The 12,777-nt window shown below is 42.9% G+C and overlaps 1 protein-coding gene across 1 annotated transcript in view; it reads right to left on the reverse strand.

Moving 5' to 3' along the window:
- Positions 1–218: 218 nt before the first annotated feature.
- Positions 219–12,777, reverse strand: part of LOC128791209 (uncharacterized) — a 63,887-nt gene continuing 51,328 nt past the window's right edge. The window contains exon 3 of the mRNA XM_053948601.1: positions 219–1,938. Within this exon, the coding sequence (XP_053804576.1) occupies positions 1,365–1,938 (574 nt within the window). The 3' untranslated portion in view covers positions 219–1,364. The remainder of the gene's footprint in view (positions 1,939–12,777) is intronic.

Genomic DNA, 12,777 nt, shown 5'->3' on the forward strand with positions numbered 1-12,777 from the left:
ATATGTCCTGGACTCCGACAATATATGAATAGCTGCTCATGTAAATCAGTGTGTGTGCGTGGTTGTTGGGACTATTTCCTTGATGCCTCCTGTTTCTAAATAATTTTGTGCATTGCCCCAAGAAACAAACTCTGTAGAGAAAAGTTTCAGACTTTAAAACAAGGTTATAACAAACAATGAGATTACCACACAGAGCACACAGTTTGTGTTAGCAGAGAAGAAGTTTAATAAAGCAGTGTTCTTGCATGTTGGACTCACAAATTCATAGTACATGAAAGAGAAACACAATCTAATTTTCCCTCTCAGCAATGACAAAAACCCACAGGCTGCTGTCCTAATCTATGAATGAGCCTCCCATATATCTCTTACATTGTTCAAGGTATTTGACTTTTTGCTATAAAAGGAATTCAGGGCTACCTGTGCAGGGAGTCCATCTGAACAGAAAAATCAGGATGGGTCCAATTAAACCATCATTGTCACCTTTCATTTGCATTTCCAGGCTGTCCCATATTATTTCAGATCTTGTGCATATCCCGACTCTCCCCTATGTTTATCTCCCTGCCAGCAATAATACATCCAGGATGGAATTTAAATAATTTTTACTGCCATCACCAGTCACATGAGTTAGGATAATGAAGAAAACTTTCACAAAAACCATCACTGGTTCTGTTACCCAAATCGTTTCTCTCTGCACTTCTCCGCTCTTTGCTTTAGATATATCTAGTGGTTTCTATCATACAAGGCAACAGCCAGACACACCTGGCAAAGAGCAATCCTGAGGGGTGAGAGGAAGAGAAAACCCACCAAAGAAAACCCCATCCTGAGACCAAGACCACATGCCTGCTTTCTGAGATCAAAACTGAACAGCATTTCAGTTTGACTTAAGGGATTGTATACCCCAGCGTGTGCCGACCTCCATGTGTATGACCCAGATTTGGATGGAAAGCACTCCTCTGTAACCCACTCCTCGCAAACTAACATCACACTGGTGGTGTGGTACATAGGAGGAGGCAGAGAAGAGCCTGTTTTTAAAATCTGAAACACATGGCATATGTTACATGCAGGTCACTTGGTTTGAGTGTGCCTCACTGTCCCTCTACACCTTGGAATTTATGAGGCACTGCTTTAGAAAAATTTTCTCTGTTTTAAGGACTGCAGTTGTTGGTACCACTTCTGGATGACGCCACTGTTTATTTTTTCATTCATCACAACACACCTAGGGCTGATTTAGATAGAGGCACGTTGGCAGAGGCTGACCAGGTGTAGTATCAATAGCAAGGAGCCCAACTTGTACCTGGTATGTACACGACCTTTTACAGAGACTATGCAGTTGGGTGTTGAGGTAGGGAAGGGATCAGAACAAGTCACAGGCAAGGACCACAGATGCGACTGTCAGGGAGAAGCACACGTGGAGCATGCAGAGGGGTTTTTTTTACTCTTTTCCACAGCTTAAGAAAAGCTTCCTGCTCCTTAACATTCATGCGGCATGTGAACGGGCAGTGACCATACTGCTGACAGTGCTGCCCTGTGCCTGCTGAAGCTCTGCACTGCACAGCGATGCAGGGTTTCGGGGCCAGACCCACAGAGATATTTAGGGGCCTAACTTCTATTTCAGACTTCAGTGGGAGGCTGGTGCCTAAATAGGAGTTGAGCACCTGATTACCTTTGCAGGTCTGGGCTTGCGTGGAAGCAGCCAGGAGGTGCTCCACGTCCCTTGCCTGCCCACAGGAAACGCTGCTCTTCTCCAGCCGGTGGTCGAAGTGTGGTGCAGTGCGACCCTGGTGTTGTGAAGTAGCCGTTCTCCGACTGGTGACGGCCTGATTCACAACACCAGCTGCTGCATAGCACCTGAGGGGGCCCCTGGCCAGGCTCCCTGCTCCTGGGCTCCTCTGTGCTCTGTCCTTCTCCTCTGCAGTCCATCTTCTACACCATCGAGTGCTGGAAAGCAAAGTGACAGGGTTAGATCCATCGACCTCAGCAGTTACATACCCCTGTCTGTTTGAAATACAAATGTGTGAAGGGTGTATGCCTCCAAGAAAAAAAAAAAAAAAAAAAAAAAAAAAAAAAAAAGAAGAAATAGAAGTGGCAAACTGCTTGGCATTCAATCGCAGTGGTGGCCATTGCAGCGCAGTACTGCAAATGTGTACAGCTGCACTCCTGCAACTCATTCCCTGCGCTCATCTCATGAGAGCCGGAGGCTGGAAGGCGGAGGAAGCAACCTAGAAACTCAGCCAAGCCCTCAGAGACATGGGAGAAGCAGGCTGCTTTTCCACAGATCCCAGGATGTTGTTGAAAGGAGAGCAGGGCCCAAGGGACCACTTTCCTTCCTGAGTGCACTGTGACCATGAACCTTCATGCCTTCACCCTGTCTGCTCCTCTGAGGTGGGTGAGACACCAGCACGTGTTTGGTCCATTCCCAGAAGCTTCCCAGCACACTGGCATTCAGGAAGGTGCTCCCCACCCCACAAATGTCCTGGCCTGCAGGCCCTTCATTCCCCTCCAAGGGCAATGAGCTTCTTGTAAAATCACAAGGGGAGTTACGGATTCTGGGACTCAAGGGAAAAGGAAATCTACCTCCCTGTGCAGGACTGACACTGGTGAGCACGCCAACCATCACAGCATGCACACAGCGTGTCTCTCGACCAGCACAAGTGCTCAGGGTTGCAATGCTGCACCACTACAGACTTGGTCTTGAGGAGAGCACAGCTCCAGGTGGTCCTGCAGCTTTTCAAGCAGACAACAAGAGGTGGAAACAGACATGTGGTTCTTCCTGATTCCCCTCAAAATGCTGCACTGGTGGTACAATGACTCACTTGTCAGGGCTGGGTCATTCTTAAGGGGTTACCAACAACTCCTTTATTGGGTTAACTAATCTAGGCACTTGTGAAAAATAAGCAAATAATAAACTTGATCTTGTGTATTGGAGGCCTTCCTCAGCAACCAACATCCAGAAGAAGGCAGAGTTTCTGTGAGCTAGTTCAGAACTATCCCTGGGATGAGTACTCATTGAGGAAGTCCTTAAGCACATTGGATAGAAAGAAACTGATATACAGCCTAGCACACCTCCAGGGAATACTACTGGTTTTTAATAGTTCTCCTGAAATGGGTTGGATTTGGAGGCATAGGAAGCATCCCTTCGTCCATGCCCACTGCCCAATTTAATCCAAGGGAAACTTCATGCCCTTGCAGAGAAGGGAGATATGTATAGTCCCTGGGCAGAGAAGCAAGTAACATATGCACTAGCAAAAAATATTCCAGAGAGACAGGTTATGCAATCTAGTTGCTGTAGGAAATGGAAATAAATTTCTTGACACTCGTGCATGGGTGCACACTTGTAAAGTCCCAGTAATTTACAGAGACTCTGTTAGTTGTACTAACAGAGCTTTTATTTAAAGAACAGTTTACAAAATTTTAACATGTTAAAAAAAAAAAGAGTATTTACATTTTATGTGTATCTAATATTCTCATCAACCTTCAACTCTGAAAGGAAGAACCAGAAAGCTGAACTTTTGTTGTGGCTGGTGCTGATCAATGGTGACATGCTAATGCTGGATGAAGGGGACTCATCTCACCAGAACAGATCTTTCACTGTCTGTGGTAGCACTGAGCACACTCAGTGAACCACACTGTGTCACACACAGAGCAATGCCAAATACTTTTAGTACATTCTCTGTTCCCTGGGAGCACTAAAGTCTGCCACTAGTACTGTGGGTGGGAGAAGGGAAAGCAAATGATATGAGCATTTTTCAAGGTTGCTGAAATCCTTCTGAATCCTTGAATACAATCTGCGCTGAAGCATAGCAGATTACTTTAAAAAAGCACACTACCATATATGCATTGCTTATAGTCTAGAAGAAGCAAATTTAAAGGCCTTTTCAAGTGAAAAACCAGAATTACATGTTGTATAAATGAGAAATGAACGCTTAATCTACTTTCTCTCCCCTTAACACACCAGAGATGGAGGTTGGTTTTCTGCTTCTTTATCCCCTTGGTCAAATAGTCCAATGTAGTCTTTGTGTACACCTAAAATTTTAAAATTTTAATACTCTCCCATTTTTACTTAATATGATTTTATTTAGTCTACTGGCAGTAGCATTCAGGTTCTTTGGCACTACATGGTCTGAAAGCTTTTTTACGATTTCAGCTCGATTGCATGCAGGGAAGTGTAGAATCTCCTGAACAGCTGAGTAACACACAGTGAGGGAACGGCATTCCCCCATGGCTGGCTAGGTCCAGAAGCCCTGAGGAAAACCACCAACCCCAAATATTTACTTTAGGATAACACTAGTGCATTAGGAGAAGAAAGTCATCTCCTATAAATAGGAAAATAAACTTCTCAGTTTGGGGGGAAAAAAATCCACCAACACAAACCCACCCGGTAACACAGATAATCCTGCCTAGGAATTAGCATTTGTGTGTGTGTGCGTATACATATATACATACATACACACACACACATATATATATATATATATATAAATAGGAAAGAGTAATAAGAAGCCATGCCAACGAGCTGGTTTTTGTACACTCAGTTGCAGGCGGTGAGCAGGACTTGGGCATGGGGTCAGCACTCGAGTCGGGGCATAAACTGCAACCCCACCCTGAAAGGTTATTATCGTCCCTAATATCCCATGCAAATAGATTTTCTTGCTTTGGTCACAGCAGTCTATTAATTCAGCCCTCTTGTCTGGTACATCTTTATCCTCTGCAGGTTAATCCTGCCAAATTCCCTTGCTGTAGTACATGTCACACAGCATATAATATCCAACAATGCAATTTTGCTAATCCTGTTTTATCAGCTTTGTTGCCTTGTCTGGTCAATCCAATAGCAAAAAACCGCACATAAGGTTTTTGCCAAGATCTCCCTCTCTTTTGCCCCTCCACCCCCCTCCCTTTTGTATGGTTTCAATTAAATAGTTTGAGAGCAGAACATAGCTTTTGGATATCTGCCAATGTCCTTCAGAAGCAGAATGTCAAGGCACTTAATTATATAGGTCTCCCAATTCTTTCAGGCGCCCCACCTACCCAGTCAGCTGAATTTACTAAATGCAAGTGTAAAAAATCAGCTCAAATCTCCTTTTAAAACACTCCCCATGCATTAAGGACTTGAAGATGGCTGAATAGCGACATATTTATCGCCCATTATCTTAGTAAAAGATTAAACAAATGAGTAAAGACTGTCTCATTAACAGTTCTTTGTTGTCTTGTTTACTGTTTAGTGGACTCATTAACATTAATTATTAGAAGAGGAACATCAATTATTGCAATAACCTTTGTCAAGCCAAGCAAATTGACTGCTAAACAGCAAGCAGATCCTCGTTTACCAGTCAGGATTTGCATGGAGAGAAAGAAGAAAAAGAAAAGAACCCTATAAAATCCTCAACATCACTCTAAGGCAGGAGAGAACAGTGTCGTTTGTTAAGTCTGGTATCAGCAGCACGTCCTGCTCAAGACCTCTAACAGAGAAAAAAAGCGTGAGTAAATTCTGAGGTTAACTCCACAAGACTTGCTTACCCAGCTCTAAGTGGCGAGATGTGAACAAAGGGATCCCTACTTCCTCTGGCGCTTGCCAGGCTGTATTTATTACACTAATTATTTTAACGCAGGGAACAGCCCTTTCTCTCCCTCGTCATCAGCGCAGTGCATATGCTTGTATAAATATAACACAGACTGCAGCATCGATTTCAGGATTCTCCATCAACACGCTGCTAGAGCTGTCTGCTTCACTACCTCAGGTGGAGGGCATTCTCACTGTTACAAGATATGTCTCAGGCTTTTTCCTCCTCCCTTCCCCTCTTCCTCTGATTTCTTTTTCCTTTTGAGAAAACCAATCCCAGGTGGAGATCTCCTCCCCTGCCTGAGCAGAGATTCGATGTTGCAGCAGCATTTTAAAGACACCATATATTTCAGCAGCTCTGGCAGGAGTTAAATGCCAGCAGTAGCACATCCATTATTTAAAATACTCTGAGGAAGAAAGCTGAGTCACACTAAGCTGGATCTGTCACCTCTGACACTGCTTCTCAGCCTAAATAAAAGTGCTAGCCTGTGCCCATGAACAGAACGAACCTTTGCAGAAGTACCCTGAGCCAAATCTAGAGGTTTAAGATTGTATTTATATACAAATAGAAACAAGGGCAACAAAGTGCTGCACTTTCTGCAGATGCTTCCAGAGCTACACGCAGTGAGTGAATACGCAGATCTCTCCTTACACCAGCCAGGTTTAGCGAACAAACCCTTGCAATTTCTGAGCAGCTGCCCTGTCACAGCTGCCCCATGCTTGGTGTCACTAGGAGCCTTCCTCTTCATGTCCGGCCTCAGCAGCGAGGTCCAGCAACACCTTACCCTTGCTGCCCCTTGTAATACACTGACTGTGTCTGGATCTCCCCACTAATTAAAATGTGAAACAATTAAGCTGTTTGCTAAATGAACAATTCTGAACCTACAGCCTCCTGGCCAGAGAGAGAGGTCTGCAGAGACAGCATAGCCTGTTACCTCGGCATCAATTTGTGCTGACAGGACAGTCCATCCGTCTTCACATCTTTGGACAGCTGTGCTTACCTAGCAGAATGCAAACATCTCTGAACTTTGCTTACTGGATAAAAGGAAGCTTTCCTATTGCATTTCCTCCTACAAGATCAATCATACACGCACGGGCCAGACACAGCATCCCTGTGTTTGTAATTAATCTTGTAAAGGAAGAACATCTCCTCTCAATCGATTGTTTTATTTGTATGCAGCCTTCCTGCAAGGGAGGGAGTAGAAGAAAATAAAAGCCAGTAGCAGAATAATAATCAGCTTATTTCTAATAAAGGCTGGTACATGCTATATATCTGCACAGCAAGATGCTTTTTTCGATGAGATGATTTTGTTGGAAAAATCACCGTGTAATCAATGTTGATCATTAACATTGAGGATTGCAGGATTGCCTTTGGATGTCCTGATGGTGGGACTCTGATCACAACAAAATTCAAAAGGATTTTCTGGCTTTTTTTCTGATGTTTTCACTGAAACAATACATGCGTACTTCAAAATAATCTTCCAGATGCTTTACTGTCTCTTGCTAAGTGTTATTGATTGCAGACAACCAAACTGAACACCACACAGTCTCTGTGTTCACTGCCTGGTTTGCTTATAGGAGACTCCTTCCCACCAACACATCTGGTCACAAAGGACGTCTCGTTCACATTTTCCTTATTGTGTATGGGGATGTTTAAAATCCAGACTAAGGAAATATTTATTAAGAAACCAACAAACACCCCCACAGCACAACCTGCTAGATCATCCTCCTCATGAAGAATAATTTCCTGCCCTCTCAGAGAAAGAGGTGTATGCAAAGTTATTGCCCTTCTGAGGCCGACCAAAACTCAAATTAGTGGGCAGAGGGAATCGAGTGCACAGCGTTTAGAAAAAAAAAAAGGGCAAGTAAGTGCTTTTCAGCAGTTCTGAGGACCCAGGCTTGCCTTATTTCTACTGTTTTAGATCAGTCTGTTTCATTGCATGGAGTGCACTGAGCTCACTGACATTTACACTGGGCCAGAATATTCTTTATAATGAGAAAATAAATAGGCTCCAAGACATGTTCAGATGAAACGTACACTTCTGATAGGCACCATACTAGTCTAGGGTGCTGCTGCCCATTTTGATTTAAAGGAATAATATGAAGATTAGCTTGCTGAATGCAATATTGAGACAAGTCAGTGCCCTCTTCCCCATTAGGCAAAGAGCAGCAGGACAGAACTGCTACCATTCATGACAGAGCTCACTCCCTGGTACTTCACACAAGCTGCTTCACAGGGTCTAATGCTTACATGATCAAATATTCAGAAATATTGAATTGTACATGTCTGAGAAGAGAAAAGGACATCCATATATTTTAGGAAACTGATTTACAGCAATAGAGAACAGCATCAGTATAATTGCACTTTAAAATAAAATGCAGGTGTGGTTTTATCTTCCTGACTGCCAACACTGCAGCCTCATCTGCAAGGCCTGTGACGATCTGGAAACATCCTTCTTCCCATCAGCACCCCACCATTGCATCAAGTAACAATACAGTCCTTGATAAATGCTCTGCTGTGGTACAGCCTCTTTCAGGACTGAGGCTGATCATTTTTATTTTGTACTTCTCCTTTCTAATTTAAACATCCTTTATCTCCACAAAAATGGAAGTTTTGCCTCAAAGGAAAAAGGACCTCAAATACCCACAAAATACCTATGTGTACCATTTTCTTTCAGTGGACTCAAATTATGCAGTCTTCACTTGGATATATATATATGATTTTAATAAAGAATTGGATGCCAGCACATCCACTTTAGACTTTCTTTATCAGAAAGTACATCTATGTGGTAACAAGCGGGCTTTCATCTGGGAAATCTATAGCCCATTACCAGATTGCCCATTCACTGTTTATAGGAACAGCGAGCAAATCATTGCTCTGAACCCTCCCACCTCTATTTATCTGCTCTCTGCACGATAGAGGGACAGCCCTTGGACCAGGGACACTGGCATCTAACCTGAAATGATGGATGCTTCAGGAAGAGCATCTGAGTGGCCAGGGCCTCAACTCTGCCTCCCTCACTCTTAGGATGTCTCCTCTCTGCCCTCCTTTACCAAAAAAATCTGGATGAAAAGAGTCAAGGTGCTGTTTGCAAACACTGATCACTATAATTAAGGCACTGTTCAAACATGCAGTGTTTGATAAGGTGCAAAGAAGATACAGTCTGGTCACAACTCACTGGCAATGTAAAATACAAAAGTGGTACATACTCGACTAAAGAACACATGGTGAGCCCAGGGCTGGGTACTGAGTGTTAACCTCTGCCTTCTCTGTGCACCTGTTTAACAGGAGACTTCAGACACTTGGCTGACATGGAAGTTTTGATGCCTTGCCAGTTGCCTTGAGGCTGCAAATCTTAGAAGATGAGATTTTCCTGTGGCGTTTGACTTTTCTGCCTGAAGCCCAGAGAGCTGAGAAGCAGATAGAATACAGGTGAAAGTAACCCACTACAAATGATAATTCACTGCATGTTCTAAGTAAAACTTACATGGAGTACAAAGGAAGGGAATTTTCGTGTTCCCACTTCCTTTCGTGTTCCCACTTCCTTCCAAAGGACCATCGTGGTCCTTTGCCCCTACATATACTGCTCTCAGGTCTGGAAGACCAGTAAATGCAAATCATTCTTCAGGAAAAGAAGATCCCAAACTCCTTTAAATTCTGTCTGCTGTTTGTTAACACTTTTTTTCACAACTAGCTACCATTCTGTTGCCAGACCTAGAGAGGTTGGAGACATGCATTTCTCAAAGCCAGCAGGAAGACAATAACAACAGAATTATTCAGTTCTGTTGAAGCCAGATAAAAACCATGATCTGCATAAGAATTCAAAATTATATCCCTAATGAAATGTAGTTTCTGGTCCCAGATATTTTTTCCTAAAAAAAAACCCCAAACAACCAAACAAAACCAGCCAACCAAACCCCAACCCCCCCCCCCAACCCCTCAAAAAAATCCTACAAACAAGCAAACAAACAAACAGAACAGCCCAAAGCAACTCCTAATGATAAGTATGCAAAAGCTTCCCTTTCCTTAGCAGAGTCACAATATAACCTATGTTAGTGGAAGCCAGCTGCACAAAGCCAACCCTTCTTTTGTTATTGAACCAGTGAGAAAATATGAATCAAAGTGGAAATACTTCTGAGATTTTCATTAAAACTGCAGACTTGACAGAGAATCACATATGGTCAGTTGTACCACACACACGAAGTCACAGTCCTAAATCCAGCTGGTCTCCTTCATCAGAACAGGATGCGTCTGTCTAGCAGTAGTCACTGAAAGAGTGAAGCAATCTAGGATCTGGAAGAGAGCAAGCTGGAAGGAGGCATGTTTGAGGATTTCTGTTTAATTAATAGCAATAGATTTTATTATCCTCTGCCTCCAGTTTTGCTCTTAGTTCTTTTCATATTTGCTCTCTATTAATGAACAAAATATAATCAGGAAAATTAAGCATAAAAGAGTTTAATTAAGCTTTCTTTTTTTTTTCAGGGGTGGGGGGGGTGGGGTTTGGAAGCCCAAACAAACCAGAACAAACCTACAACAAAGAAAAGTAAGCAAGACTACCTTGTATTTCGGATTCTTACCATACAATATTCGTGTCTCTATGGGGGGGTGTGTTATTATGGCACTAATTTGTTTAACACAAACAAGCATAAGCAGCTGAAGATGAAAACCTGTACCTAAAGACATGGCTGACAAAACATACTCATATGTGCAAATAGAATGCTTGGTAATAAAGCTAAGCTGGGATTATTTGCACAAATAAGAGGGTTTTTTTCCCTTCCCCAGCAGAGCTGACAATAAAAGTACTCCTGTCATCACCACAGCCTCCTGCAATGCTAACATTAATTTTTTCTGTGTGTGCATGCGTGCAGGCAGCTTTTGTTAGCATTTGTCTATAAAATCATAATAGGTGTCTTTCCTTGTGCACTGGCTTGTGTGATAGCGGTTTAAGAGACAAAACCAAGCCCTGTCTTTAATATAGTGTTATCAGAGGCATCTCCCTTGGGGAGGGGTTATGGCCATCTAGCAGACACCTAGATGAGATATGTGCTTCTTTGGAGAGATATTGCTACAAAGCATTTGAGAGAAAGAATGGATGCTTAGTTAATAGATGCGCATAATTACTAATCTGTGATGCTCCTTAATGGGAGATTTTGACAGGCAGTTTTGAGAGGTATCATAAAGACATGCAATAGTGCTGCTGAGTTTGTAACTCATTCTCCTGGAATCCTCCAAGCTTAACTTTCATTAGCTGCAATTTATTTTTTTTCCACCTCCAATGATTATTTGGAGAACCCAGCCCATTGCTGCCCTTCCCTCCCTAGGAAGCGTGTTAGAATATGCATCCCGATTTCCCTCATCTGCACTGCATCACAACTGAGCAGGATTGGTTCTAGTGGAGGAGAACACTGCTTCTGTTATGAGAGAGGTTAATATGAAGAAGCTACTATAGAAATGAAAAGGAGTTAAGGTGAAAAATCTAGGGTGAGATGGGGTGTTAATACAGCAACACATCTTGGGAGGCCAGTCACCCTGAGTCAGGCTGAAAGTGTTTTGCTCTCACTACTGGGAGCTGCAAAACCATGTATACCAGTTGGGTGTAATGGAAAAGACCATGAAACTCAGAGGCAAGTGACTGCCTTCCCTCTGCATCCCTGCATGCCAGCACAGCTGAGGGCAAGATTTCTGATTCTTGCTATTCCTGTCCTGGAGAGGCAGGGTGGCCTGATTCACCACTCAGCTGGTTTTGCTCCTGTGATTTCAGGGGATGGCCTAGATGTACTGCAAGGAATTAACCCCTCGCCCTCCTTCCTGCACATGCCATTTTCTTGTGAAGTGTAATATCGAAAGAAACCACTACGACAACATGTCTCGCTGTGCGTGAAAATGATCAGCACAAAGCACAAAAAGCCCAAGCCCCGCTTGCAGACTGTTTTGAGTACTTTAAAGCAGCCTTCATTTGGCTTTTGTCCCCATCGTTCCTTTCGATTTCTATTGTACTTGGGCATCCTGGCAGGAGGTGATCATTCTTGCTAAAATCCCCTCATTTGCCTCACTGTCCATCCAACATCAAAGCACACCAATGCTTTGAGCAAGCAACCCAGAAGCTCCCAGATTAACAGAGCAAAATGTGACTGAAAATGCTCGTGAGATCACGTGTGTGACAGGTTAATGTGGACTTTTTTTGAAGGTGAAACGGAGGCGCTGAGGTCCAAGGGCAGCAAGTGGCACGCTCCCAACCGCAGCTCATGATGAAACAGGCCACTGGGTGTCTGCGGCTTTTCAGAAGCCCTGTCATGCATTGCAAACATATTTTGAAAGGTTTTATAAACAAATCCAAAGGAGGTTATTAAATTCATAATTCTGTGTGCAGAAGGCATGAAAAAATTGTTGTGAATCGGGTAAGTAAATAGAAGTCTAACAGCAAATAATAAAATGACATAAATAATACAAGAATGATGACTAGATTGCTGTATTTTGAGCAGATTTCAGACAGATGTTAAACAGGTGGTAATTATTTGCTACAGAGTAACTGCAATTTACTTGAATTAACTCCATAATATATTTTGGCCAGAAATCCTGGTATTAAGGCAATGTTTTCTGAACTTCTTTAGGGAAAAACATCAGTTGTGTATCAAGTTGCATTTCACCACAGTGCTAGTATTTTTTTTTGTAGTCAATGAAATACAAACATTAAAGAAGATCTCTACGGTCATACAAGCAGCCAGGGCAGCAATGAGCAGGAGCTCTCAGCAGAAAATGGACACTGGCTCCATGCAAGAACTCCCTATCTCTGGATTTCACCCCAAATTCCAACAGAGGAGCACATCACATCTCCTGCTGCCATGCTCAGAAATTTCCCTCTGGGCAGCTCCATGGGCAAAACAATGGGCTTGCTGGGTAACTCCTGTGGCTCTGCTTCCATCACGGACATAGCTACTGCATCTCTCCTGGTTTCAGGCGCGTAAACTAATTAGAATGATGTTCCAGAGGAAACTTCCTCTCGGATTTGGCACACAATTCTTTCAGCACACAATGATGGACAATCTTAATTTCCTTCAGAAGATCCTGCCAGATGTATTAATAAATTAAGACACAAAAAATAAGAATAGCAGGGTCTGAAACTCCACTGGCAAACAAAAAAAAAAAAAAAAAAGAGAAAAAAAGCATTAAGCAAAAAGTATTAAAATTACCGTGCAAGGCACGTATTTGCTATATTTAG

Source organism: Vidua chalybeata, chromosome 1 (assembly GCF_026979565.1).
Source record: "Vidua chalybeata isolate OUT-0048 chromosome 1, bVidCha1 merged haplotype, whole genome shotgun sequence".
Classification (NCBI taxonomy): Eukaryota; Metazoa; Chordata; class Aves; order Passeriformes; family Viduidae; genus Vidua; species Vidua chalybeata.